The sequence below is a fragment of the Saccopteryx bilineata genome, chromosome 10 (genome assembly GCF_036850765.1).
Source record: "Saccopteryx bilineata isolate mSacBil1 chromosome 10, mSacBil1_pri_phased_curated, whole genome shotgun sequence".
In the NCBI taxonomy this organism is placed as follows: domain Eukaryota; kingdom Metazoa; phylum Chordata; class Mammalia; order Chiroptera; family Emballonuridae; genus Saccopteryx; species Saccopteryx bilineata.
Window position 1 is genome coordinate 3,969,454 of NC_089499.1, and position 26,110 is coordinate 3,995,563.

The window sequence follows — 26,110 nt, forward strand, 5'->3', positions numbered from 1 at the left end:
GGTTTCAAACTGCTCGTCCACGGGCGGCTGACTCAGCATTTCAGCTGGGGTGTCTCATGGGCGATGGGAACGAAGCATCGTGGCGAGCGTGAAGTTCGTTTTCACTCCCCTCCCCCCACTGGCCCTCCCAGCCCTCCCTGCCTTGGCAGGTGCCATCACCAAGAGGAAGCCCCCCCCCCCGGGAACACGAGCCACGCCAGGTTGTCCTCTGCTGACAGCCCTCGGCCGCTGCACCCCGCTCACCAGCAAGCGGGCGGGCGAGGCCCCTCGGTCTCCTCGGGCCCCATGCCCTTCAGCCGGACTCCGTCTCTGGGCTCTGTACCAGGTGTCTGTCCAAGCTGGCTGCTGCTACGCTTCCGTCCTGATGGCCACCGTGAGGGCCGCTTCTCCTCACCAGCCGCCTGTCTCTGTGACCGACCCGGGTCCTTTCTTAATCACGTGGGTGATTAATTCAACTGCAGGGTAACCAGAGTGACAGAACAGAGAGAGTCTCCTCCCTGGGGGTCCTGCACTTTCCAGGGGTGTGGAGGGCTCTGGGGCCTCTCCGCTGTTTCCTTCTGCAGCCTGCATGTCCGCCGTGAGACCCTGCAGAGGGCTGGCCGCACACCTGCGGCCCCTCTCGCCCCTGGGTTCTCTCCCGCATGGCACCACGCACACCTGCGGCCCCTCTCGCCCCCGGGTTCTCTCCCGCACGGCACCACACACACCTGCGGCCCCTCTCGCCCCCGGGTTCTCTCCCCCCCGCACGGCACCACGCACACCTGCGGCCCCTCTCGCCCCCGGGTTCTCTCTCCCCCCTGCACGGCACCACACACACCTGCGGCCCCTCTCGCCCCCGGGTTCTCTCCCGCATGGCGCCACGCACACCTGCGGCCCCTCTCGCCCCCGGGTTCTCTCCCGCATGGCACCACGCACACCTGCGGCCCCTCTCGCCCCCGGGTTCTCTCTCCCCCCCCCCGCACGGCACCACGCACACCTGCGGCCCCTCTCGCCCCCGGGTTCTCTCTCCCCCCCCCCCGCACGGCACCACGCACACCTGCGGCCCCTCTCGCCCCCGGGTTCTCTCTCCCCCCCCCGCACGGCACCACGCACACCTGCGGCCCCTCTCGCCCCCGGGTTCTCTCTCCCCCCCGCACGGCACCACGCACACCTGCGGCCCCTCTCGCCCCCGGGTTCTCTCTCCCCCCCGCACGGCACCACGCACACCTGCGGCCCCTCTCGCCCCCGGGTTCTCTCTCCCGCACGGCACCACGCACACCTGCGGCCCCTCTCGCCCCCGGGTTCTCTCTCCCGCACGGCACCACGCACACCTGCGGCCCCTCTCGCCCCCGGGTTCTCTCCCGCATGGCACCACGCACACCTGCGGCCCCTCTCGCCCCCGGGTTCTCTCCCGCACGGCACCACGCACACCTGCGGCCCCTCTCGCCCCCGGGTTCTCTCCCGCACGGCACCACGCACACCTGCGGCCCCTCTCGCCCCTGGGTTTTCTCCCGCACGGCACCACGCACACCTGCGGCCCTTCTCGCCCCTGGGTTCTCTCCCGCATGGCACCACGCACACCTGCGGCCCCTCTCGCCCCCGGGTTCTCTCTCCCCCCCGCACGGCACCACGCACACCTGCGGCCCCTCTCGCCCCGGGTTCTCTCTCCCGCACGGCACCACGCACACCTGCGGCCCCTCTCGCCCCCGGGTTCTCTCTCCCGCACGGCACCACGCACACCTGCGGCCCCTCTCGCCCCCGGGTTCTCTCTTCCGCACGGCACCACGCACACCTGCGGCCCCTCTCGCCCCTGGGTTCTCTCCCGCACGGCACCACGCACACCTGCGGCCCCTCTCGCCCCCAGGTTCTCTCTCCCCCCCCCCGCACGGCACCACGCACACCTGCGGCCCCTCTCGCCCCAGGTTCTCTCTCCCCCCCCCCCCGCACGGCACCACGCACACCTGCGGCCCCTCTCGCCCCCGGGTTCTCTCTCCCCCCCGCACGGCACCACGCACACCTGCGGCCCCTCTCGCCCCCGGGTTCTCTCTCCCGCATGGCACCACGCACACCTGCGGCCCCTCTCGCCCCCGGGTTCTCTCTCCCGCACGGCACCACGCACACCTGCGGCCCCTCTCGCCCCAGGTTCTCTCTCCCCCCCCCCCGCACGGCACCACGCACACCTGCGGCCCCTCTCGCCCCGGGTTCTCTCTCCCCCCCCCCCCGCACGGCACCACGCACACCTGCGGCCCCTCTCGCCCCCGGGTTCTCTCTCCCCCCCGCACGGCACCACGCACACCTGCGGCCCCTCTCGCCCCCGGGTTCTCTCTCCCGCATGGCACCACGCACACCTGCGGCCCCTCTCGCCCCGGGTTCTCTCTCCCGCATGGCACCACGCACACCTGCGGCCCCTCTCGCCCCAGGTTCTCTCTCCCCCCCGCACGGCACCACGCACACCTGCGGCCCCTCTCGCCCCGGGTTCTCTCTCCCCCCCGCACGGCACCACGCACACCTGCGGCCCCTCTCGCCCCGGGTTCTCTCCCCCCCCCCCCGCACGGCACCACGCACACCTGCGGCCCCTCTCGCCCCCGGGTTCTCTCTCCCCCCCGCACGGCACCACGCACACCTGCGGCCCCTCTCGCCCCCGGGTTCTCTCTCCCGCATGGCACCACGCACACCTGCGGCCCCTCTCGCCCCGGGTTCTCTCTCCCGCACGGCACCATGCTCGTTTCGTAGGTAACATGTCTGCTGCACTGCTGGGCGCCCTCTCCACCCTGGTTCCACAACGCTGTTCACACCGTGGAGGGCCCCCCGCCCGCAGCCCCCCAGCGATGAACCCCGAGCCTCTCCCTGTAGCTTCTCCCTTGCGGGCTCATGTGGCGTCTCCTAAAGCTTAGGAATATTCCAAAATCATTTTTTTTTTTTGAAAGCCGCGTTTAGTCTATTCTTCTGAAGCCTAAAATAACACTTATCATAAGATAGTCTTCATGGCCCTTTTTCTTTTTCTTTTTTTTTGGAGCGAGAGCCAGCCACAGTGCGTGTGCGTCCACGCACATCCATAGGCACACACAGGTGCCCCCTTTACCCTGGGTGGGTGGTACGTGGGCCTGGTCTTCCTCCGGACTTCCCGCGTTTGTGTATTTCTGTACTCGGCACATAGCGTGGGGACCCAGCAGAACTTCAGTGTCGCCCTACTGGGCCGTCCAAGTAGCAAAGGGCACCGGAGCCACCGCGTTGCAGAATTTCAGAAGGTGACATCACAGTCAAGCTGCTTCGTTTAATTTCCGCCTCGAGTCCATTGCTAAGCAACCGGGAAGTCAGGCCGTCATCAGCCAGGCGCACGCGGCTCTGGTTCGAGTGTGTCAGCATCTCTGCCTCCGTGGACGCAGACGGCGGGGTTGTGAGCGGGCCCATCCCAGGCCAGGCTCGGTGCCGCCCAGGGAGCGCCGCTGGCCCGGGAGTTGTGGCTGGGCTGCGGTGGGGCCGAGGGCGCTGAAATGCACGCTCTCCCCTCGGGAGAAGGCCAGGCGATCTGAAGTGCAGAGCCGCGTCGGCCCCTGGTCTGTTCAGGGGGATGCTTGCCGCGGCTGTGTCAGGGCCATCGCAGGATGGATGGAGCGTTCTGTGGCACAGGTGCCCCTCGGCGTGTACACCCAGCCCGCAGCTCCCAGGATCAGCCTGCGTCCAGCTGGAGCTCCGAGGGGGCGCTCTTTGGCCGCGTTGTAGGGAAGTATAATGTGGGAGGAGAACAGATCGGGTCACTCTCCACGTCTTCCTGTGGGTCAGCCTCGAAAGTTACTCCACGCCGTCCACGGAGTTAAGTCCTGTGTCAGATACGGACACCGGCGACTTGCGTGCTTTGAATGCTTTTCTGAAGTCGTGTGATTATCAGGGGCATCTGCCCCTTGCCCAGCCCTGTGCCACCCTCTGCCCCGTGTCACAGATGGGACACTTGGCAGTGGCCAGTGGTCTCATGGTTGTGTGCGCTTGTTCACAGGGTGATGGAACGTTACACACACTTATATCAAACCGGTAGAAAAAAATATCGTGTCTCCCGACGGCTTCCGCAAGAGGAGAACAGCCTTGTGTTTCACTGGGTTTCCTGCTGTGTCCTCTGTTCTCCCAAGACCGAGGTCCTGTCTTCCGTGGTCACTCCTCACTCCTTTCAGCTGGTGGGTTCCTGACAGAGGTGGACGCGAGCCGTCCCGAGACTGCCTGGGACTGGCGAGAACTAGCTGGTGAAGAAGGAGGTGGCAGACAGGGGGAAGGTACCTTTTAGATGTACAGTTAAACAGTTTTTTTCCCCTGAACAACGTCAAGTGTTTGGGCGGCGGCGTCCTTGGTAAGAGCGTACTCCAGCGAGAAGAAAGAGCGATCTGGTTTAGAGGAACGCCCTGTTCGTGTGTTTGACAGCAGATGAACTTTGAGACTGTTATGTGGCCAAGATGAGAGTGAGTGTCTACCGGGTCAAGGTCCTTTCAGGGAATCTGTGTTAACGAACTGATGAGAGTAAGTGTCCAGTGGGTCGGAGATATATTTTTAATGCTTGTGCTGACCTCGTTTCAGGGGGCAATTTCTTCAAATCTGGGTATTCCTTCCAAATTTATTCGATGTTACTCTACAACAATTTACCGTGTGAAAACCCAGTTTGTCCGATTGTAAACTTTCTAGGGAGTGTCACTTTTAATACTAGTTTGTTTGTTTTTAGAGCAGTTACTCCTAAACTTCTTTGATGTCATCTCTGTATTTTAAAAATGGACGATACACCCCTGAATTACGTGTACAAATATACCACTTACAGATACCCCCTAACTTTTGGGAGCAAGTATATTTATAGAAAGAATATACAAGTTCCTAGATGTGGTGTTGTTGTACTAATACCTGCGTTTTAAAAACAAGCCGGGAAATAAACATGGATGCAGAAGATTAAGACTGAACCACAATGTCGCGTCCTGTTTGTCATGATTGTCACGTTAGCATCAGTGCTGTAAGGTTCACAGGAGCTTCTGGGCACAGTGTATCATCAGAGATGGTATTTTAAGCAGTGCTGGCTATCGTTTTTATTTTTATTATTATTGTTATTTTTTTGTACTTTTCTGAAGTTGGAAACGGGGAGGCAGTCAGACAGACTCCCGCATGCACCCGACTGGGATCCACCCAGCACGCCCATCAGGGGGCGATGCTCTGCCCAACAGGGGGCGATGCTCTGCTGCAACCAGAGCCATTCTAGTGCCTGAGGCAGAGGCCACGGAGCCATCCTCAGCGCCCGGGCCAACTTTGCTCCAATGGAGACTCAGCTGCGGGAGGGGAAGAGAGAGACAGAGAGGAAGGAGAGGGGGAGGGGCGGAGAAGCAGATGACGCCTCTCCTCTGACATGTGGGTGACATCAGAGCCACTAGTCCATCTCGCTAGGGATGCGTCTGTGTGGCACAGTGTGTAGAGCCACAGGCGCCCGGGCGCTCCTCATGGGAAGGATGTCATGAGTGCTGAGACCGAGAGACAGGGTCACAACTGTCTCAGGTCAAGGGCAGATGTTGCCTTTCTCCCCCCAGAGAGTCCACTTGCTCACAGCCCTGAAGAGACCACCGCCCTGGCAGGTCCCTCCAGGATGTTTTTTCTTAAGTAGTTGGTTAGAAGCCTCGGTTCTGTGTGTGGAAATGCCGTGTGTGTTGTTGCATGGCGGGAGGTCCTGGCCTTTGCCCGCTAGAGAGGAGAGCAGATAGCAGCCGTGTGCAAAGGGGGGAAGCCTGCCCGGACTCCTGAGTCCCAGCTCTGCCACTGACCGGCTAAGTGACCGTCAGCAATGGAGGCTTTCTGAAAGCCTCCGTTTGTTCACCTGAGCTCATGTGGCAGTGCTGAGACTGAAGGGTCAAAGGGGAGGCTTGCAAGGGCCTTGCTGTCACTTATACTCACATGCAGCCCATCATGCCTCCTGGAAATCCCGGGGGGTGGGGGGCGAGTTCTTTCCTGGGTGGAAGGCGTGTCCTCCGGTGGTCACAAGGTCTGTCTGTTCTCTCCCTCCCAGATTGCCTCTTCAAACTATGTCCCATGAACCGCTACTCGGCCCAGAAGCAGTTCTGGAAAGCGGCTAAGCCGGGCGCCAACAGTACCACAGATGCCGTGCTGCTCAACAAACTGCACGTATGTACCGAGCGGGGCTGCCCCACGCGGCGGGCAGGGGGCCCGTCCTGCAGCCCTCAGGAGAGGCGGGTTCTGGTCACCAGTGCCGTGTGCAGCCCTCAGGAGAGGTGGGTTCTGGTCACCAGTGCCGTGTGCTCCGGGCGTGACGAAAAGGCCAGGTGGCCTTCCTCGGGGGGTGTACACAAGCAGTGCCCCCCATCGTCCCGACCCCACGCCTGCCGGGCCTGAACGCTCTCGGGGCCTCTGAACCGCCTGCCCGGCACGCAGGTCCTGCTGTGGGCTGTCTCGGTCCCCTCAGTGACGGCCTCGGCCCCGTCACTCTGTTCTGTATTGAACTTTCCTCTCCTGACACTTCCTCGGCTGAGCCCGTGGTCTCCCTGCTCGCTCACGCCAACCCTCCTCTTGGCGGGCGCAGGCCTCCCCTTCCCCCCACCCTGTCTAGGGATGTCCTGTGCGCCCCCGCCATCATGACACCCTGCTACAGCTTTCTCCACACGGATCGTGGTGTGAGTTCCACTTAGTTGTCATCTGTCACTCGTGAGGATGACTGCCCCACGGGAGCAGTCGCAGTGTCTGTCTTGTTCACCACCGTTCACCCAGGGCCTGTAATAGTGTCTGGCACTCAGGGTAGCTAATAAAGAACAAAGAGGAGGTGACAGACACGTGCAAGCTCCACTCCAGGGCAAACCACCAGGGCTGTGGGAGCACCTGTAAGGGGCACCCAGATCCATCCATGTGAATCAGGGTGGGTGACATGTAGTCAGGGAGGGCTTCCTGGAGGAAGAGGAAATGACAAGCCTCAGTCTAAGGCATCTCTAGGAGTCCGAGGGTAAGAGAGGAAGAAACAATGGACACAGATGGCTTTGAAGACATGAGGAATTGCACCATTACTTTAATGGTCTTGGGACAGACATTCCCAACCTCAACAGACCCATTTTTCTAAACTTATACTAGCCAACGTGTGACTCTCCGAATAGGAAATCAAATCCATGTCTGATATAACCTCAAGAGACCCCATCTAAGAAAATGAATTACCAAAGAGGAGTAAAAACTAATACATTCTGTAACTGCGTACTCCAGTGAGGTACTGCTCGGCTCGACCCCCGTAGAGGACACGGGAAGTGATTGCTCCTGGCCACCGAGTCACTGCAGTGGTCGGAGTCCCCCTGACGTCGGCGCTGGGCGCATGGGAGCCCAGTGGAGCGGTGGGGACAGGTGGCTCAGGACGGCAGGTCTGCGGAGAGCTGTCATGTGGGCGTCGCCTGTGGGTCACTTGTGGGGGATGTTTCGTGGCCCTGCCTTGCCTTTTCTGGCATGAAAACCATTCTGTCCAGAGCAACCTTATTCATCCGTGTCCAGCCAGCCCTTTCTCCCCCTGGGTTTGCTTTTTATTTCCAGCCGTGGGGGTTGTGAACTCGGATTCCTGCTGGCCAAGCCGGAAGGAATAAAGGGGACATGGTGGGCCAGATGGCCCGCTGGAGGGTGCTGTGTGCGGGACTGCCGGGGACACCCCACTGCCCTGCTGCTGCAGTGTGGGCGGGGGAGGGGGGCGAGAGCGGCTGCCCGGTCTTCTGCTCTCTCCAGAGCCACTCAACATCCATGCTGGGTCACATTTCACGTCTTAGAAAAGCATTGGCTACTAATTCAGCAGAAGTTTGAAATGAGCACCCGACGTCCACACGGCAGCGGCTCTGGCCAGGGGCACCCAGCAGTCCCTGTGTGCCCCCCCCCACAGGTATAGTGATTTCATCGGCCCACCCTCTCAGCGTGCCTTCCCGGGAGCCAGCCGTGAGGAGGAAACAGCACAGCTGGTCAAGTGCAATCCCAGAAGTGGTCAAGAACTTTGAACTCCTTGTTGAGAAAGAGAGAGAGTGAGAGGGGGAGAGAGAGAGAGAGAGAGAGAGAGAGAGAGGAAGAAAGCTTATCTCTTCTTGCTATCTGTGCTTTAAAAGAAAGTTAGAAGCAAACCAGACCTGGTCTGGGGTTCCCGCTGGGCCCCGCAGGTCCTGGGTGTCGACTCTCTGCTTCCTGCCCTCCTTCCTGTTTGGACCTTTCCCCCCTTCCACCGTTTGTTCAGTGCAGTCATTAAAACGTGGTATTTTAGGCACCTGCTTGCCTTGGGGGGGCTGCAGACGGCCGTTTCCAGTGGGGATTTCGTTTTTATTTTTGTCAAACTACTGTGCAGGACCCCAATCAAAGGTCAGATTATTTTTAATGAATGCCATTTAAGGAATTCGAGGTCTAGACCACTGGACTTCCTCTCCACCGACCGGGATACGTAGGCACAAACGGCAGTCTGAGGCAGACCGCCACCTAGTGGCTGGGGACGGCATGCGTCGGTCCCCTCTGCGGGGGGCGACGCGTCTTTAACTGTCTTCTGAAGCCTGGGTCCCGCCCGTCTTGCTTGCTGGCAGAGAGAGACCTTGGTTCGATACTGTGTTGACATAATTCAGAGCTCGTTGACTTGAATAAATAACCCTTCCCCACTGTCCCAGGGACCTGTCTGTAGTCATTTAATAATGGTTTCTCTCTTTCTGAGATCAAGGAATAGGTGGCGGTGACGGAGGGTGGACCTTGACGTGGCTTAGGGAAGATGGGGACATCTGTGGGAATGAAGGGTGGAGTGGGGGGAGCTCATCGTGTGGAGTGCAGTCTCCTGAGAAATGCAGAAGCAGCTCTCAACCCGTGCGTAAAGAACAAGACAGCCTGCACGGGTGTGATTCTGATTATTAGCCAAGCCCTGTTGGGGGGCAGTACTCAGGAGCCTGACAGTTTTGGCTCTTCTGGGGGTTGGGGGAGTTATTATGGCCCTTGGAGCCCTGCCAGATGGTCTTCTTAGGAGAAACTCCTGAAAATGGAACGGCCAAGCTGAAGTGAGTCCCCCGGAAAGCCCTTTCGGTGGACGCGGCCAGATCCTCCTTCAGAAAGATGGTCGCAGGGGCTGGTCTTCCCGCGCGCAGCCCCTCCTGAGACCGGGCCTGTGGGACCGGGTCCGCCAGGTCCGGTCCTTTTCAGGGTGGAAGCAGATCCGGGGGCTCAGGCGTCGTTCACGCCTCATTTCCTCTTTGCCTGCCTGCTGGCTCACCCGCTGAACTGAAACCTCCGGAATGGGTGTTCCTGTCTGAACGCCGGATTGGACGGTGCTGCGTGTCAGTCACCCCTCCGAAAGCTGGGGGGGGAGGGGCCCGCTTGTTCGATGGTTCTGTGGAGGGAGCTAAGGGTCCGTCGATGCGTGCACTCAGACGAACACGTTCGGTGATCTGTGTCAAAGGTCAGAGGAATGAGCACTCTCCCCTCAAACGGCGTATCGGGAGAAGCGAATTCTTGGCACGATCGATACACGTCACGCACGGAAGGTTGACTCAGTCGTTACGTAGGGGCTTGGTCATCCTTTAGCCCCTCAGCTGGGTTTTCAGATGTGACATCTGATAGTTTAAGGGACGTTCGTAGATGTTTATCCTCCCAGTGTGTTGTGTGTTTCTGTTCTAAGTTTATCTTCGGTGTGGTGCTTTTTTGGACGAGTGCCCTGAAACTTGGGAGCCGCTGTGAGTGTGGAGATTGTGCCTCTACTTTGGTGACCGGTGTGACGTTTCTTTTTAGAGAGGCCAGCGATGGTTGAGTCGACACCTTTATGCTCGGTCTGAACGCAGGTAGGAGCTTCGTATTAGAGATGAGTGTGTCTGACGCGGAGTCTGCCACTGATTCTTTGAGAGGCCCTTACCTCGTTTCAGTCTGAGAACCAGTACTTGATGGTTCTCCAGAGGGGGATTCCTTTCAGTGTGAGGTTTTGGAGCAGAGAAAAACATCAGCGAGATGATTGCTTTCCCCCCCGGTGACACTTCCCCCTGGAAGGTCCAGTCGGCACTGGCCGAGTACTGCGCGGCGGGAGAGCTGACGACCGTCCACAGCGTCCAAGCCCTCCGTCCGCCGGGCTCAGCCCGGTCCCGGCTGCTGTTTTGGAAGCTCCCTGCAGGGCCCGCTGAGACAAGACTGGAGAGAGGTCTCCGCATGGGGTGCAGCGTAGCAGAAAGGGGGGACAGGGTAGGGGGACATGAAGGGAGGGTGTTCGTGGAGGGAGAGAGCTGAGCGTGGCTGTGCTGAGGGCGGAGCTCCAGGGACTGCCCTGTCCGCCGGGTGTTACCCCGGGTGAGTCGAACCCAGCGGCTCTTCCCCGTTTGTAATGAGTTTGTAATGAGAACGGAGGGCTAGAAACAGATTCCACGAGGAGGGGAAGGGCGCCTCCGAGCAGACCGCGGGGGCCGACCCGGGAGGGAGTGGGGACCGACACCAGCCGGGCCGACCCGGGAGGGAGTGGGGACCGACACCAGCCGGGCCGACCCGCGAGGGAGTGGGGACCGACACCAGCCGGGCCGACCCGGGAGGGAGTGGGGACCGACACCAGCCGGGCCGACCCGGGAGGGAGTGGGGACCGACAGCAGCCAGGCCTACCCGGGAGGGAGTGGGGACCGACACCGGCGGAGGCCGACCCGGGAGGGAGTGGGGACCGACACCAGCCAGGCCGACCCGGGAGGGAGTGGGGACCGACACCAGCGGAGGCCGACCTATGAGGGAGTGGGGACCGACACCAGCCAGGCCGACCCGTGAGGGAGTGGGGACCGACACCAGCGGAGGCCGACCCGGGAGGGAGTGGGGACCGACACCAGCCAGGCCGACCCGGGAGGGAGTGGGGACCGACACCGGCAGAGGCCGACCCGGGAGGGAGTGGGGACCGACACCAGCCAGGCCGACCCGGGAGGGAGTGGGGACCGACACCAGCCGGGCCGACCCGGGAGGGAGTGGGGACCGACACCAGCCAGGCCGACCCGGGAGGGAGTGGGGACCGACACCAGCCAGGCCGACCCGGGAGGGAGTGGGGACCGACACCAGCGGAGGTGACCCGGGAGGGAGTGGGGACCGACACCAGCGGAGGTGACCCGGGAGGGAGTGGGGACTGACACCAGCGGAGGTGACCCGGGAGGGAGTGGGGACCGACACCAGCGGAGGCCGACTCGTGAGGGAGTGGGGACCGACACCAGCCAGGCCGACCCGGGAGGGAGTGGGGACCGACACCAGCGGAGGCCGGTGTTCCGCCTCCTGTCATACGGCTTCTTCTTGGTTTACTGGGCTTCCTGCAGCTTCTTTTCCTCGAAGGATCCGCCTTCCTAAAAGCACCTCCGCCCAGGTAACGGGAGGAGCAGGGGCCGCGTCTCAGCACACGGCCGAGGCCGGCAGCCTCTGAGGGTCTCACCACTGGGGCGCTCCGAGTCTGGGAGGCGCGTGCATAGTCAAAGCAGGTCAGAGGTGCTGCACGCCCGGGTGTCCGGCATGCTTCTCCTCTAATCTGCACGGCCGCCCTGAACGGCTCGCCTTGTCCCCGGTTTGTGGGTGAGACTACCGAGGGGGGCTTGGTGAGAGTTGGGGACCTGGCCAGGATGGCAAGGCGGGCAGGTGGCGGAACCAGAGCCAGGCTGGGGGCGGCGGGGGTTCACTGAGTGCAGACACCTGACCTGGGAGGGCAGCCCAGCACCCCCCACCCACACTGGCACCCGCCTCCTCTCACCTCATGGGGAGGGGGATCTCGGGGGTGCGGGAGCACGTGGGAAACGGTCCCCAAGTCCACGAGCAGGCGCCCGGTTCACCACCCTCAGACGAGCTCCTGCGTTGGATCTCTGGTTTTCCTGGCATTCTGCTCAGTTTCAGAGGGGGAGACGGGGGTGGGAACGACAGCTTCCTCACCGCCTGGGACGAAACCAGCTCCCGGGGGTGCTGTTCCGACGCACGGACAGGACGTGCAGCGGGTGCCGGTAAAGGAATGTGCACGCCCGCGGCCCTGGGAGACTCTTCCGGAAGCTGTTTAACTGGACCATTGTCCCTAGCCTGCCGAATTTGTGCTAGTGATGTCTCCCAGCCTCGTTTGTAACCGTATAAATCTGGAATTAACCCAGATGGGGCTTTGAGGATTATTTCTTCTACTTAATACATGTGTGACTTTTTTTTTCTTTAAAAAAAGAACTTCTTAAATGAAATTTCAAATCTGTGCAGAAGTTGAGAAAATAGTATAACAGACTGCTTTCGTAGCCTTCATTCAGCTAGCGACCCAACGTTCACCAAACGTGTTAATCTCTGAGTCTGTTTCTTCTTTTAAATTGGGGTCATGCTTTTCCCCTCAAGGGGGTTCCCGTGAAAAAAGAAGATAAACGATCACAAACGTCCAGTAATCATTGCTAACCCTCCGTGGTGGTCTCTGTGGCTCCTGGGAAGTGTAGGTACTGTGTTTAATCCCCACATGAAAGAAGGGGAAACTGAGGCTCACACCTCCCCAGTAACCCCTCCCAGGACACAAAACCAGAAATGACCCCCAGACCAGCATTTAAAGTCAGGTTTATTTTACTCCTAAGCTTTAAAAGGGGACTTCCTTCCCTTGCACCCCAGCCCCACTTTCTTTAAAAACACACAAGCTTGTGGCTTAATCTCACCCTAAGCTGATCTAGTCATGGATTTCTCGAAGAAAAAAGAATGCATTTTTGATGAACCAAAAAGGTCAAGGAAGCCGTGGCAGAGCGGGCCCTGCTCGCTCGCTCGCTCGCTCGGCCGTCCGGGGTGTGCGGGCAGCTGCCTCATCCCGTGGTTCTTGTGCGGACCTGGCAACGCCGGCCTGGTACCCCGGCGGAGAGAGGGAGCCCGTGGTGGCCCCTCTGTGACCAGTTTCCCTCCTCCACACGCAGCACGCCGCCGACTTGGAGAAGAAGCAGAACGAGACGGAGAACAGGAAGCTGCTGGGGACCGTCATCCAGTACGGGAACGTGATCCAGGTGGGTCAGGGCCACCCTGCTCTCGGGGACCGTCATCCAGTACGGGAACGTGATCCAGGTGGGTCAGGGCCACCCTGCTCTCGGGGACCGTCATCCAGTATGGGAACGTGATCCAGGTGGGTCAGGGCCACCCTGCTCTCGGGGACCGTCATCCAGTACGGGAACGTGATCCAGGTGGGTCAGGGCCACCCTGCTCTCGGGGACCGTCATCCAGTATGGGAATGTGATCCAGGTGGGTCAGGGCCACCCTGCTCTCGGGGACCGTCATCCAGTATGGGAATGTGATCCAGGTGGGTCAGGGCCACCCTGCTCTCGGGAGCCCGGGCAGTGCAGGGGACAGAACCGAACGAGACAAACACGGAACCGGGGCGGGCCCCCTTCCGGGAGGGCTCCGTGGGAACAGCCGGCGGACCGTGGGGGCCTCGTGTTTCTTCTCTAATGGGCTGGATGCTGGGGCTCTTCCGGTGGCCGTCCTCAGTACACGAGTCCCGTGGGCTCTTCCCCGGGGCTGGGATCTGAAGATCTGTCCAAATCCTCTGCCCTGGTCAGCAAACTGCGGCTCGCGAGCCACATGCGGCTCTTTGGCCCCTTGAGTGTGGCTCTTCCACAAAATGCCACGTGTGGGCGCTACCTCAATAAGGAATGTGCCTACCTATATAGTTTAAGTTTAAAAAATTTGGCTCTCAAAAGAAACCTCAGTCGTTGCACTGTGGATGTTTGGCTCTGCTGACCAGTGAGTTTGCCGACCGCGGCTGAGTCTAGCGGGGAGCTTCCCGCCCGAGAAGGAGCTTGGCCATTGCGGCTCCGCCTCACTGGCATTGCTGGAAAGTTCTTACGGGGCGCAAATCGGCCTCCCTGGGACTTGCGGCTTTTGGTTCAAGAGCTGGTCACCACAGGGAGCAGGAACAACCCTGCACAATCACAGGCGAGAACAGGTGCTCAGACATTCAAGGCGGAGACCCATGTCCTTCCAGATGAAATGACTGTCCCCTAACGAGGTCACCCTCGCGCCCTGTCTTGAGCTCCTCGGTGCCTTTCCTTAGTCTCTCCCATCCCCCCGCCCCCGTCAGGGACAGACAGACTGCCGCCTCTCAGCCCCCAGACTCCGGCCGAGGCCCCTTCCCCCCACCCGCCCTTGACCCGGGCAGCCTCCAGCCTCCTCCAGGGCTGTGTTGGGGAACAGGGAAATATTCCTTCATCTCTCTGCTTCTGCCCCTTTTTGCTCCTTTCTTCCTTCTGTTCTCAGCCTCGCTGGCCTTGGGCGCTTCTGCGGTTCTCAGGCTTGGCGGGGAGCTCAGGGGTGGAGGGACGTGTGATCCATGTTTTATGTGACCGGGAGGGACGGCGGAGCCCCGGAGGCCCGCTGACGCCCGCCGGTTCCCCTGTGCACCCCCAGCTCCTGCACCTGAAGAGCAACAAGTACCTGACGGTGAACAAGCGGCTGCCGGCCCTGCTGGAGAAGAACGCCATGCGGGTGACGCTGGACGAGGCGGGGAACGAGGGCTCCTGGTTCTACATCCAGCCCTTCTACAAGCTGCGGTCCATCGGGGACAGTGTGAGTGTGCGGCGCGGCCTCCGGCCCTAGAGCGCCCGAGCCGACCGACCGGGCACTTGTCTCTCTGCGGAGAGAGAAGCAGGCGGTCACTGTGGAAACCAGGGTTTGGAAAACAGGGAAACTGGGAGAGAAATGGGGCCTGAACCCAGTGGCTGTTCCCTGCCACCCCCTCCCCCCAACCCTGGGCTTCTGGAAACATCCTAAGAACAGCCCATCACGTCAGTACCTTGACCACAAGAGCAACGACCAGGCAGGAGTGCCCCCGGGAGACTGGCCTGTCTGGACCACGGGGGGTGGGGGGGGGGCGCATGCGCCTCTCACGGGAAACAGAGTTCCTGAGGGAGGCGGGCGGCCGGCGGAGAACCAGGGGGCCTGGCGGGGGGGGGGGGGGGGGGGCGGGGGGTGAGTTGTGCTTGCCCCGTCCGCGCTAGGCCTGCAGGCTCTTTGTCCATCTCGGTGGCCACCGTCGGACTGGAGCCGCCCTCCCCTGTGGGCTCACGGGGATGTCAGGCCCCACGCACCCTTCCCCGCGGTTCACAGCGGTCCCCGTGTACTTGCTGTGTTTGTACGTCGTTATCCACGGCCGGGCATTACGCAGTGTTTCAGTACGGCCGGCCGGCTAGATGTCCAACCTGGTTCCAATCCTTAACTGGTTGTCTTTACTGAGAAGAGGTCATAACAGCAGGAACTCTTGTCCACGTGCTCCACCAGCCCGAACCCGGAACTGGGCCTGGTTGTTCTCCCGATTGCCGTCCACGCTCACGCGTGTGTGGCAGGCACTTGAGATCCCTGTCAGTTTATACGTCTGTGTGTGCAGTGAACCGGACTGGTCCCCCCCCCTCCTGGTGGGTGCGGTTAACACTGACCCTCAACTCAGGATGGAAGGACAGGTCCCGTGGAACTGAGCTGCCCGGACACTGTGGTGGGTGTGGAGACGCTGCACTTGATTTGAAATTAGAGAAAAGTCTGTGTGGGAGCGCCCCCAGGGTGCACAGCAAAGGCAGACGGGCTTTACACCCCAGGAGACCCCCACGTCCGGCCCCCCCCAGCCCCAGTCACACAGACGAGGGCGCTCGGCTCTGAGCTTCGTTGTGAGTGCGTCCCAAGCTTTGCTGTCCTCTAGCCCGACCTGCCACGCTGTGCTTGCGTGGAGGAGGTGGGGTGGACTTGGACAGTTGTCCCTCATGGAATCATTTTCCCACTCATGAGCCAGGGGGGCCACTTAGGGTCTCGTGACTGGCATTTTAGCAAGTGGGATAGGATGGAGCTGCCCGGCTGGGCCACACGCCGTGATTGGGGTAACTCTTGTTCCGGGTGAGGACAGGTGTCTGTGTCTATGTAAGTGCACACACGTATACACATAACGTGTGCTTAAGTGTGTGTGACTGGGTCGTAACAGAAGGGTGCTTCTCGGTGGCTCGTACTCATGAACGTGTGACAGCCATTGCTTTAGAGACGTAGAGGTGTGCCTCTAACCTTGCAGAGACAAAGACTTCCTTCAGGTAACGTCCCTCCCCTAAAGTGGGGCTGACACTGATTTACGTGTAGCTGTTCCATGTGCAAGGAGGACACTGGCCGTTGGCACTCGGCAGTGGCACCCGTGCGTGCTGGTCTGGCCACGGCTCAGGTTCACCTGTGCCGGCCCGGGACGTGTCCCATCCGGGGAGGCCAATCCGGGAGCACCCAGCTGCCCTCCACCAGGGACGCCTGACCCGGTCCTTGCCTTTCCAGGTGGTCATAGGTGACAAGGTTGTCCTGAACCCCGTCAATGCCGGCCAGCCGCTGCACGCCAGCAGCCATCAGCTGGTGGATAACCCAGGCTGCAACGAGGTAAGTCGGGGAAACCGAGTCACGGCCTGGGGGCTGCGCGCTGCAGGGGTGGGCCGTGGGGCCACAGCGTGTCCGCACTGACAGGGACTTCCGCAGTGATGGGGGCAGTGTGCCCGTTCTGCAGGCAAGGAAACCGAGGCCCGTGTCAGGGCCACTGCAGGAGCCACCGCAGGAGGGTGGGGCTGGCTGTCATCCCCAGACACCATTAATGGAGCCTTTTGTCACCGGGGGATTTTTTCCCCAAATGAGTAAGCCACAGAGAGTGCCTTTTGCTGATTTCTGGGAAGGACACGCTTCCGACCACCAGCAGCCCTGAGAAGAGTGCCGCCATGCTTGGTGATGCCTCTACTTAGCGTCCACATCGGCCATCACAGGACGCAGGACAGTGGCGGGGGTGGCACAGCTCTCTAGTGGCTGAGGACACAAGCTCTCATGTCGGAAAGACGTGGGTTCCAATTCCATGTCTGCATCCCCCGGCTCTGTGACTGTCAGTCAGTCACCAGGCTCCCTGGGCGTTGGTTTCCCTGCCTCTGAAAGGGGCGTGGTGGTCGCTCCTGTTTGCAGGGCGCTGCTGAGGTCAAAAAGGACTCCTGGGAGTCAGGGCTCCACCCAGAGCCTGGCCGACGGGTAGCATGTGACCATGGCCACTCCACTAGCGAGTCCCATTAACACTGCCGGACGTGGACACTGGACCTGTCGTTCCGCTGTCGTCCGTCCTGTTTCGTGACGGGCACTTGTTTTCGCTGGGACAGCTGGACGTGCAGGGCCCGTGATCTTAGGGGTGATGTTCTTTGGGGTTTGGAGCTGGAAGACGGGATTGTTACGAGGGGCGTGTGCAGAGACACCCCGCATTCTCCTCCAGGTCAATTCCGTCAACTGCAACACCAGCTGGAAGATCGTCCTTTTCATGAAGTGGAGTGACAACAAGGAGGACATCCTCAAGGGGGTGAGTGAGCCCTCGGGCGGGGTGGGGGCAGCCCGCGGCTCTTCCCGGGTGGCGGCTGTCCTCCCGCCGACCGGAACTGATCGTCCTCGTGCGCGGGTGTTTAGGGGGACGTGGTGAGGCTGTTCCACGCCGAGCAGGAGAAGTTCCTCACCTGCGACGAGCACCGGAAGAAGCAGCACGTCTTCCTGCGCACCACGGGCCGGCAGTCGGCCACGTCCGCCACCAGCTCCAAAGCCCTGTGGGAGGTGGAGGTAAGGGGGGCGGGGGGCGGGAGGAGGGACCCTCGGGTCTGTTAGAGCAGCGCACCACAGCCGGGTCCCCAGGCCCGCCCGGTTCCCTGGGGTGGCCGAGAGCACCGGGACCGTCCCGTCACGTGAGACAGTGCTGGGTGCTCCTGTGGTGGACGTAGCGTCCGCTGTGGAAGCAACCTCAGCTGAAACTGGGCCCTCCCGTCCCCTCTTCCTCCTGCTGTCCCCTTCTCCGTCACAACCGCATGTCACCACGTGTCTCCCCGGCATCGTGCGTGGGGACCCGCCCTTCGGGGAGAGGACGAGAAGGTCACGTGACACTGGCTGGGTTTGTTGGGAGAGAATGACTTTTCTCGGGCAGCAGATGCCACTGCTGGACTGTGACTTGCAGGCGACGTCCAGACTTGGTGCGGCCCCGGCGGCGTGGGCCGGCACATCTTCCACCTCGGTCGCTCTTCCTCCCACAGGTGGTCCAGCACGACCCGTGTCGGGGCGGAGCCGGGTACTGGAACAGCCTCTTCCGGTTCAAGCATCTGGCTACGGGGCATTACTTAGCAGCAGAGGTGAGCGGCTGTGCCCGGGGGTCTTCTCTTCCAGGGCTGGCACAACGCCCTCGGCTCCCTTCCTCGTGGGCACTGGGTGGCTGAGGGGCCGAGGGTGAGGCTCAGACACCCCGCTGCTCCTCCTGCTTGTCTGTGTCCACCTGCCTGCGCTCCCTGCTCACGGACAAGAGGAGGGGACGGGCGGACCCAGGCCGGTCCCTCCCAGGGCTGTCCCCCAAGATGTGGGGAGAACGGAAGCCAGCAGGCGCTGCCGCCGCCCTGGGCCACGACGGGCCGCGTGGTGACCGCAGCTGATACTCCTGCCTTGTGTCTTTGAAAGCTGCAGAGAGCGGATTATTTTTATTTTTATCGTTAAAGAAGAAAGCTCACCTGGGTTTAGGACAGCCGTTCTGTTTTGCTCATTAACGCTGCTCTCCCCACATCTTACCTGCCTACCCTGCACCCGACGGAATGACCGGGGCGTGGCCGTCGTGGAACGTGGCATGTCAACCCGGAAGCGTTAAGACACGTCGAGAGTTAGACAGGGGGCACTCTGGTTCTCCGAACCCTAGTGGAATAGGCAGGGCCTTCTGTCTTACTTACAGGAATGTCAAAAATCAAAGAAATCACCCGAAATGTCCGGGAAGGGTTTTTGAAGAAAGGCAAGGCTCAGTGCCGAAGGACGGGAGGGACTTAACCTTCTCATCTTTGTGCCACAATAAGGAGCCATTGTATCGTGTGGCAGGGGTAGTTCTGCTCTGATTGGCGGGGAGATGTACGAAGCGTATTTGTGTCAGATCCCAGCCGTACATCAGATTACCCCACCCCCGCTCTGGCGCCCACGGCGAGGCGGCTCAGAGATCCTCCAGGTGCCGCGTGGCTGTCATCAGCCCGGCTCCTGCGCTCACCCCGAACGACCTTGACGTACTAAACCGCCACACCCCCCCCCCCCCCGCGTCCCAGCCCCGGGACACCTGACACTTGTAGGAACCGGTGACTTTGAACGATTGGAGAACCAAAGAGCAAGATTAGGTTGAAATTTAGAATGGAGCCCTGGGCCTCATGGCCCCCAGCTTACCGGAGGTGAGAAATATCGATTACATGGCTCACCCAAGATCAGCGGTGGCTGCCGCGTTCTAAGGCGACCGTAGCCCGCCCCCACTGGAGGCTGTGTGTGTGTGGGTTTTTTTTTAATTTCTCACTAAAAATAAGCAAGAAGACTTGTGATTGGTTGTGGCTGTGTGTGAACTGCGGGCCGTTCACTGTTTGGCTGATGACCTCGTGGCGTGTTCCCGTCCACACCCGTGTGCCGTGCCGTGCCGTGGGGAGTGGAGGTTGTCCATGCGTGCTGTGCTCGTGTGGCCTGTGTCCTCGTGGCATGCTGGTTCTGTGAACACAGAAGGGGACCCACGTTCTCAGCCGTTCTTGACGTCTCCTGCTAGTGGGGCCGTGTCCTTGAGAAGCCGGTGGATGTTTTAATTTCCCCAATGATTCTTTTCCATCAGGTAGACCCTGACTTTGAGGAGGAATGCCTGAAGTTTCAGCCTCCAGTAAGTATGGGCGAGAGCCTCCCTGTCTCCGTCTGGTAGAGCGAGGCCCGGCGGTCTACGGCCCCGCAGAAGACACCGCCGCCGTGTTCCCCAGTGCTGGGGAAGGGGGAGCCTTCCGCTGCCTTCACACAGGGTCTTGTCTGGGATCCTCTCGAGGGAGGTCGTGTCTGCTGCGTCCTGATTCGTTCAAGAGCCCGTCCGTCACGATTCTGTGTGTGTTTAACCAAAGGGTCTCCATTTCTAAGTTGCAGAAGAAGTTCACGGCGTCTCCCGGAAGACTCCTAGGGTGGAGACGGTGATGGTCCCTGGAGACGCCGGCCTTTTATAAAACAAATGTCCTACTGTTGACCTCAACCTGGGACCCATTCGGAGTTTTCCAGGCGCGGTGGGGGAGGTGGATGGTGCGTCATTTAGACGGTGGAGGTAACCCAGGACACGTGGTGCCCCTGGTATTGGAGCAGATGCTCGGTTGTCTAACTGTCGGCTCCGGCTCTCTGCAGAGTCAGAAGTAGACTTGGTAACATGGGTAGGAATTTTCATGCTGACCGACCCTTCCACTGGAGGCCATGTTGCTGGTCAGCGCTGGCGCACAGGCAGCTTGGGTTTGGGTGTCCACAGAGGTGGGGTGAAGAGGGCGGTGGTTGTGCTGCGCAGGAGTGACGGGGACGGGCGTGGCCGTTTCCTGTGGCGTGCCTCCTTCTGGTCCAGGGTTAACAAAGTCCCCATCGTGGCTGCTCTGTCGGACGGGACGTGTCCACACGATCATCTCAGTAGGTGGTGGTGGTAGTTTTTTTTATGTAAATCGTGGAAGAGTTGGAGGGACTGGAGGCTCATGCATGAAAGGAACTGGGTGGATGGAGTAAGCGAGAACGTCAGTGTCTTTGAAAAGTGCATGCTTTCTGGTTGCATTCGGGGAGGATGTTGGCTTGGAGGAAACGCAGAGGGTGTTTCCTGGACTTGTGTGTACGCAGGTCGGGGGGCTTCCTCCCCTGTCTTCTGATCTCCTCGTCGCCCCCTTCCCCTGCATCCCTGGGGCCCATCTTGAAGGCTTACCTGCCCCCGTTAGTGGAGGGTCCCGCCAGGGAGCGCGGCGGTGTGCACATCGCATGCGGGCGGCGTTCCCGGGGGTTAGCGCTCCAAGACTGGGGTGGGCAGGGCGTCCCCTTTCCTCAGATGCCTCTCGTCCCTGCTCCTCCTTTACGTTGAGAGGAATGACCGCCTTTGTGCGACGTGCATGCCCGCCTTCGGTGCCGCCGTCTGAGGTGAGCGTGGAAGCATCCCCTCTGCAGTGACTTTGAAGGAGACCTGTGGGTCCTTGCCCTGAGAGCCGATGTCCAAGTGACCTAGAGCCTGAGGGGTGGAGGTGGGGGCCCGATGGTGCTTAGGTGGCTGACCCCGCCCTTAGGAGCTGTGTGACTCCAGACGGGCCACTGTCCCTCTCTGAGCCTCCGTTCCCTCCTGCGGAGATGTGAGGACCAGGTGGGAGGCTGTGCAGGGGAAGAGGCCCCCGGAAGCTCTTGGCAGACAGCCCTTTTGTGAGTTGCACGTGGTCTTTGGCATCTCCGCTAGTTCGTCTGGGCCGCCTGGCAGCTGTGCGGGCGACCGTTGAGGAAGCAGGCGGTGGTCCCGGTGCGGCCGTGTCCCGGGGCCCCCTGGAGTTTGGGCGTCTTCCCACCGTCTTGTGCGCCGGCTCCGGCAGGCGGGGTGCAGACCTGGGCGCACTGCCCTGGCTGTTTGGGCTGCGGCCCGGGCGGCGTGGTCCTTGTGTGGGGCTCGGACTGCAGCACCAGGCCCGCAGCACGGCCCGTCCCTCCCTCTGCGGCCAGGTGTCGGCATGGGCAGGGTCGGGCTTGGAGACTCGGGTGGACTAGCCGGGAGAGGCAGCCTCTCCTTCCACTCTGCTCCCTGGTCCCGTGTTTTCCTGGCGGCGGCCTCAGCGCCTGTGTCTTTTCCCTGGGAGCCCCCCCCCCACACCCCGCTTTGTGGCTCTAGGCCTTCTACATTCAGAGGCACTGGGAGCCTCGCGCTGGAAGGCAGGGCCAGAAAACAGGACATCCCGGGGCTGGCTGGAGCCGGAGGGCCGCCCGCAGTGTGCCTGTCCTCCCACTAGGTGGCGAGCGCTGGCCGCGTGGGGAGACAGTGAGGCTGTTTCTCAGCCTGTCCCCAGGTGACAGCGGCCAGCCAAGGACAGTTTCCATTTTCCTCCCACTTCCGGCAGGTCTGTGACCCTCAGCCTGTGGCGCAGCAGGTCTGTGACCCTCAGCCTGTGGCGCAGCCCTGCGTCTAAACCCCGAGTCAGGCCGGGCGTGGTTCTGGAAGGTGCCGTGGGACACGTGCAGACCACAGTGGTGGGAACAGGACTGTTGACTCCACGGTCTCGTGCTGGACGGGCTTGTAGGGCGTTCGGGGCTCCCCGGGTTCCTGCTCCCGGGAGGACAGAACAGCGAGCGTGGGTCTGTCTGTAGACAGAGATGGAGCTTGAGAGAGGGCGGGGCGGAGGTGAGGGGTAAAAAGGAAGCATTTCCCCCTTTCTCTCTGTACAGACGGGAGTCGGGGCTGCAGACGGAGGGACGGACGGAGCAGGCTGTGGCCAGCAGGCAGGCAGGCCTGTGGGGTTGGTCCTCCCAGGCTCCGGCTGCCTGTCAGCTCGCCCGCTCACGGCCCTTCCCGCTTAGAGAGGAGGAGGCAGGGCGCCAGCCCGAGCAAAGCCAGTTAGGAACGGGGAGAGAAGTGTGGTTTCAGTAGATACAGGTGGACCTTGTCATCCTGCCCGGGTGACACGAAACATTACAGACAAGTCCGTGTGGCGTCACCGCGCCGAGAGCGACCTCGCGCCGGGCACCGGGGCACCTGCTCACACCTTCAGCCAGCGGGCCCTGGGGCCCCACTGGGACGGAGTTCCCCGGGGACGCGTTTTCCCTCGTTCCTCGCCCTCACTGAGGATTTTTCTTCAGTCCTGGCCGGACCCTGACGCGGCCAGAGGCCCCCTCCCCCTGTCGTCGGCAGCCCTCCGTGATTAACGAGCGTTTTTTTCAGGGCTGGTCTGACGTCTGGCGTCATTTTCTCGTCCGCCCTGCGATCGCTGCCTGTGAACACCTGGATGAGAGTCCCTTTATTTCCTTTTTCCTCCCGGGAAGGAGCCGTGTCCTGTCGCTGCCCGACAGTTGCTCTGCGGGTTCACACAATGGCTGTAAGCGAATCCGCGGGAGGATTGTCTCAAACCGCTTCTCCTCGGCCCGCCCGCTGCCCGGGCGCGGCTCCACGGAGCTCTGGTTCCCCCGCGGCCCGGGGACGGTGGTGATCGCGACCCCCACGGTCTGAGCATTTCTCTTGCAGCACCAGGAGGGGAGAGCGTGGCTGTTCCTGGCGCGGGTGGCCGACGGTCATCTCGTGCTTTTCCCGCTGACCGCTGACGTCCACTGCGCTCCAGCCCCGTTCCTGTGGCCCGTGAGGCGGTGGCGGTCAGCGACGGGTCAGCACGCGGCGTCCCGACTTGGTGCCGTTTCCTCCCCAGGTGGACCCTGACCAGGACGCCTCTCGGAGCCGGCTGCGGAACGCCCAGGAGAAGATGGTGTACTCCCTGGTCTCCGTGCCCGAAGGCAATGACATCTCCTCCATTTTCGAGCTGGACCCCACCACTCTCCGTGGAGGTGACAGCCTCGTCCCCAGGTACGCATCTCAGCACGAGGCTCAGCCCACGTGCGCCGGGGCTGGTAGCTCTGGCCTGGCTGGCGTCTTGGGACCTTTCCTGAAGATCTTGTGCAGGGTTGATGAAGGGTTTGTTCTGACTGCCCATTGGAATGACATTCGATTTCTTTCTTTTTCTCTCCCCTGCCCCCCCCCCCCCCGCCGCCAGCTCATCAGTTGTAAGTTCTCAGAGGTTGGAGAAGAAGTGCTATATTTAATTTAGGTCAATAAGTCGAACCTGAAATTCAGATAGCTCAGTGTTTCCTGTCCTTGGCTCTCTTCCTCCTTCCCAAAGCCGAGAGATCTTCTGGTCCCCTTGAATAAACAATAGAAAAGAAATTGTAGCAAACAGACTATCTGAAATTCACAGAGGGCAAAGTAAACAATAGAAAAATTGTAGCAAACAGACTATCTGAAATTCACAGAGGGCAAAGTAAATTTTATTATAAGTATTTAGAAGTCAGACCGGGTCTTCTTGGGTGTTTTATTAAATGTAACTCTTAGTTTTGTTGTGTAAGAATACACTTGAGAATAAGCAGGCACTGAGGGGGTCAGCACCAGCCCTCTGAGGACCAGCTACCCGTCACTGAGCGCCAGTCGTGTGCCATGCGCAGTACCAAGTGTGTTGCTTGTGTGCTGTGATTTCTTCTTCTTTCTTCTTCTTTTTCAAATGAGAGGAGGGGAGACAGAGAGACAGACTCCTGCATGGGTCCCGACTGGGATCCACCGGCAACCCCTGTCTGGGGCTGATGCTCAGCCCATCTGAGGCCATGCTCACAACCAAGCTATTTTTGGCACCTGAGATGGAGGCTCCAGGGAGCCATCCTCCGCACCCGGGGCCAGTACACTCAAACCAACTGAGCCATGGCTGCAGGAGGAGAACAGAGAGTGAGGGAGAAGGGGGAGGGGTGGAGAAGCAGGTGGTCACTTCTCCTGTGTGTCCTGACTGGGGATTGAACCTGGGACTTCCACATGTTGGGCTGCTGCTCTACCACTGAGTCAACTGACCAGGGCTGTGTTCTGCAGTTTCATCTCTATAAAAGCCCCCATGAGACAGGCATTGCTGTTCGCCCCTTCTTCTAGATAGAGAAACTGAGGCTCAGAGAGTCGAAGCAACGTGTCACAGAGCAGCGAGTCCCACCCCAGAGTCTCCCACCTAGAGTCCCAGATCTTTGATGTCCAGGCAGTGCTGACCCTCCACGCAGCCCTGGTTCGTGCTGAGCTCGCCAGCGTCTGTACGTTTCCCGCCTGGCCCTGTCCGTCCCTGAGGGTTACTCTGTTTCTCTTCACGTGGCTCCTCACCACGTACCTGCGCAGCCTGAGCCCGGCTGTGGAGCTGGGAGTGGGCATCGGGAGGGGCCCGAGTTCGCGGAGATCCTTCTCTGTGCTGCCTACTGTTCCTGTCCCTCGGCCCGACATGTAGGACGGCGTCCCCCTTCCAGGGACCTAACAGTGTGGAAGGCTTTCTGTGGTCATTCAGGAAATGGATCTCTGGCTTGTCAGCCCCTGGAGAGTCTGGGGAGAGAGGCAGAGACGTCCTTGCAGAACAGTCCCCGCTCTGCGCACAGCTGTGTGTCCTCCGGGCTCGCCCCGCGAGATCGCTGTTCTTAAATAACAGTCACTGAGACGTGATTCATCTACCACGCAGCGCACCTGTTCAACGGGTCCACTTCCTGGACTTGCCTACATTAGCCGAGTTGGACACACATCGTCACAGTCGATTTTAGAACGGGTTCATCCCTGCAAAGGGGCGCTGTACCCGCGAGTGGTCACTCCCATTCCCCCAGGCTCCACCCCAGCCTTCAATCCGTCTGCGTCCTGGCTCTGCTGCGCTGCCTGTGCGGGGCGTGTCCCAGACAGGGAGCCGGGTGTCTCGCGGGCTGCACCATCAGCTTCCTCCTGATCTTTCCGCAGATGCGTCCATGTCGCAGCTCGTCTTTGTACTGGGTTCCGCGTTATTGCCGAGTGCTATTCCGTTACATGGTCATACCACCTGTCTTGACCTGAGCCGCTCTTTAGCTGACGGGTGCCTGGGTGGTTGCCCTCCTTGGCTCTTGTGAACAACATGCGTGAACATCTGTGGGCTCACTTCCACGCAGACACACATTTTACTTCTCCCGGGTCTAACTAACCTCTTGAGGGACGGAGGCATCGCATTACACTCCTGCCGGCCGGCCGAATGCCAGCGCTCCGTTCCCTGCTTCCTCTCTAGCGCTCGTTCTTTTGTGTGGTTGGTTGCGTGGTTGGTTTTGAGCCGTCCTGGTAAGTGTGGAGTGGCATCTTGTAGATGTGCACTTCTCTGATGGCTCGTGACGGTGGTCACCTTCCCCTGTGCCTGTTGGCCGCTTGTGTCCCGCCCGTTGGAGAAGAATATATTCAGCTCCTCGGCCCAATGTCTTTTTTTTTCTCCTTTTACTTTTAAGATGTAGGGGTCTTGTATTTTCTCTCATGCTCTACAAGGCTTTCCTACCACCACAAGACGGCTCAGTACTCACTCACGTTCCCTGGCCCCCGGGAGCTTTCTGGCTCTTTGTGTTGTTGTTTGCTCCATTGAGCCACATGAAGATGTCAGCGGACGCTTTGTCCTCCGCAAACGCTTCTTCCCGCTCGTCTCGCGCCTGTGTGTGGGACTCTCTGAGACGCTCACTCACGGGATGGACTCTCGTTTGCATTATGGAAGCTTGGTTTGTTCTGAGCACATTCACGGGAGACCGCCTTGCGCAGAAGAGCAGCCTGTCACGGCACCATTAGGGTCATTACCGACGACAGCTGTCGTAAGCACAGGAGCATGTATCTTGGACCCGAGCCCTTGGCTCTGAAGTT

General features: G+C 60.6%; 1 protein-coding gene across 1 annotated transcript in view; it reads left to right on the forward strand.

Moving 5' to 3' along the window:
• Window positions 1-26,110, forward strand: part of ITPR1 (inositol 1,4,5-trisphosphate receptor type 1) — a 295,645-nt gene that overhangs the window by 101,828 nt on the left and 167,707 nt on the right. The window contains exons 5-13 of the mRNA XM_066245616.1: window positions 6,002-6,117; window positions 12,843-12,929; window positions 14,326-14,484; window positions 16,216-16,314; window positions 17,177-17,260; window positions 17,365-17,511; window positions 17,976-18,071; window positions 19,556-19,600; window positions 23,115-23,269. Of these exons, the coding sequence (XP_066101713.1) occupies window positions 6,002-6,117; window positions 12,843-12,929; window positions 14,326-14,484; window positions 16,216-16,314; window positions 17,177-17,260; window positions 17,365-17,511; window positions 17,976-18,071; window positions 19,556-19,600; window positions 23,115-23,269 (988 nt within the window). The remainder of the gene's footprint in view (window positions 1-6,001; window positions 6,118-12,842; window positions 12,930-14,325; window positions 14,485-16,215; window positions 16,315-17,176; window positions 17,261-17,364; window positions 17,512-17,975; window positions 18,072-19,555; window positions 19,601-23,114; window positions 23,270-26,110) is intronic.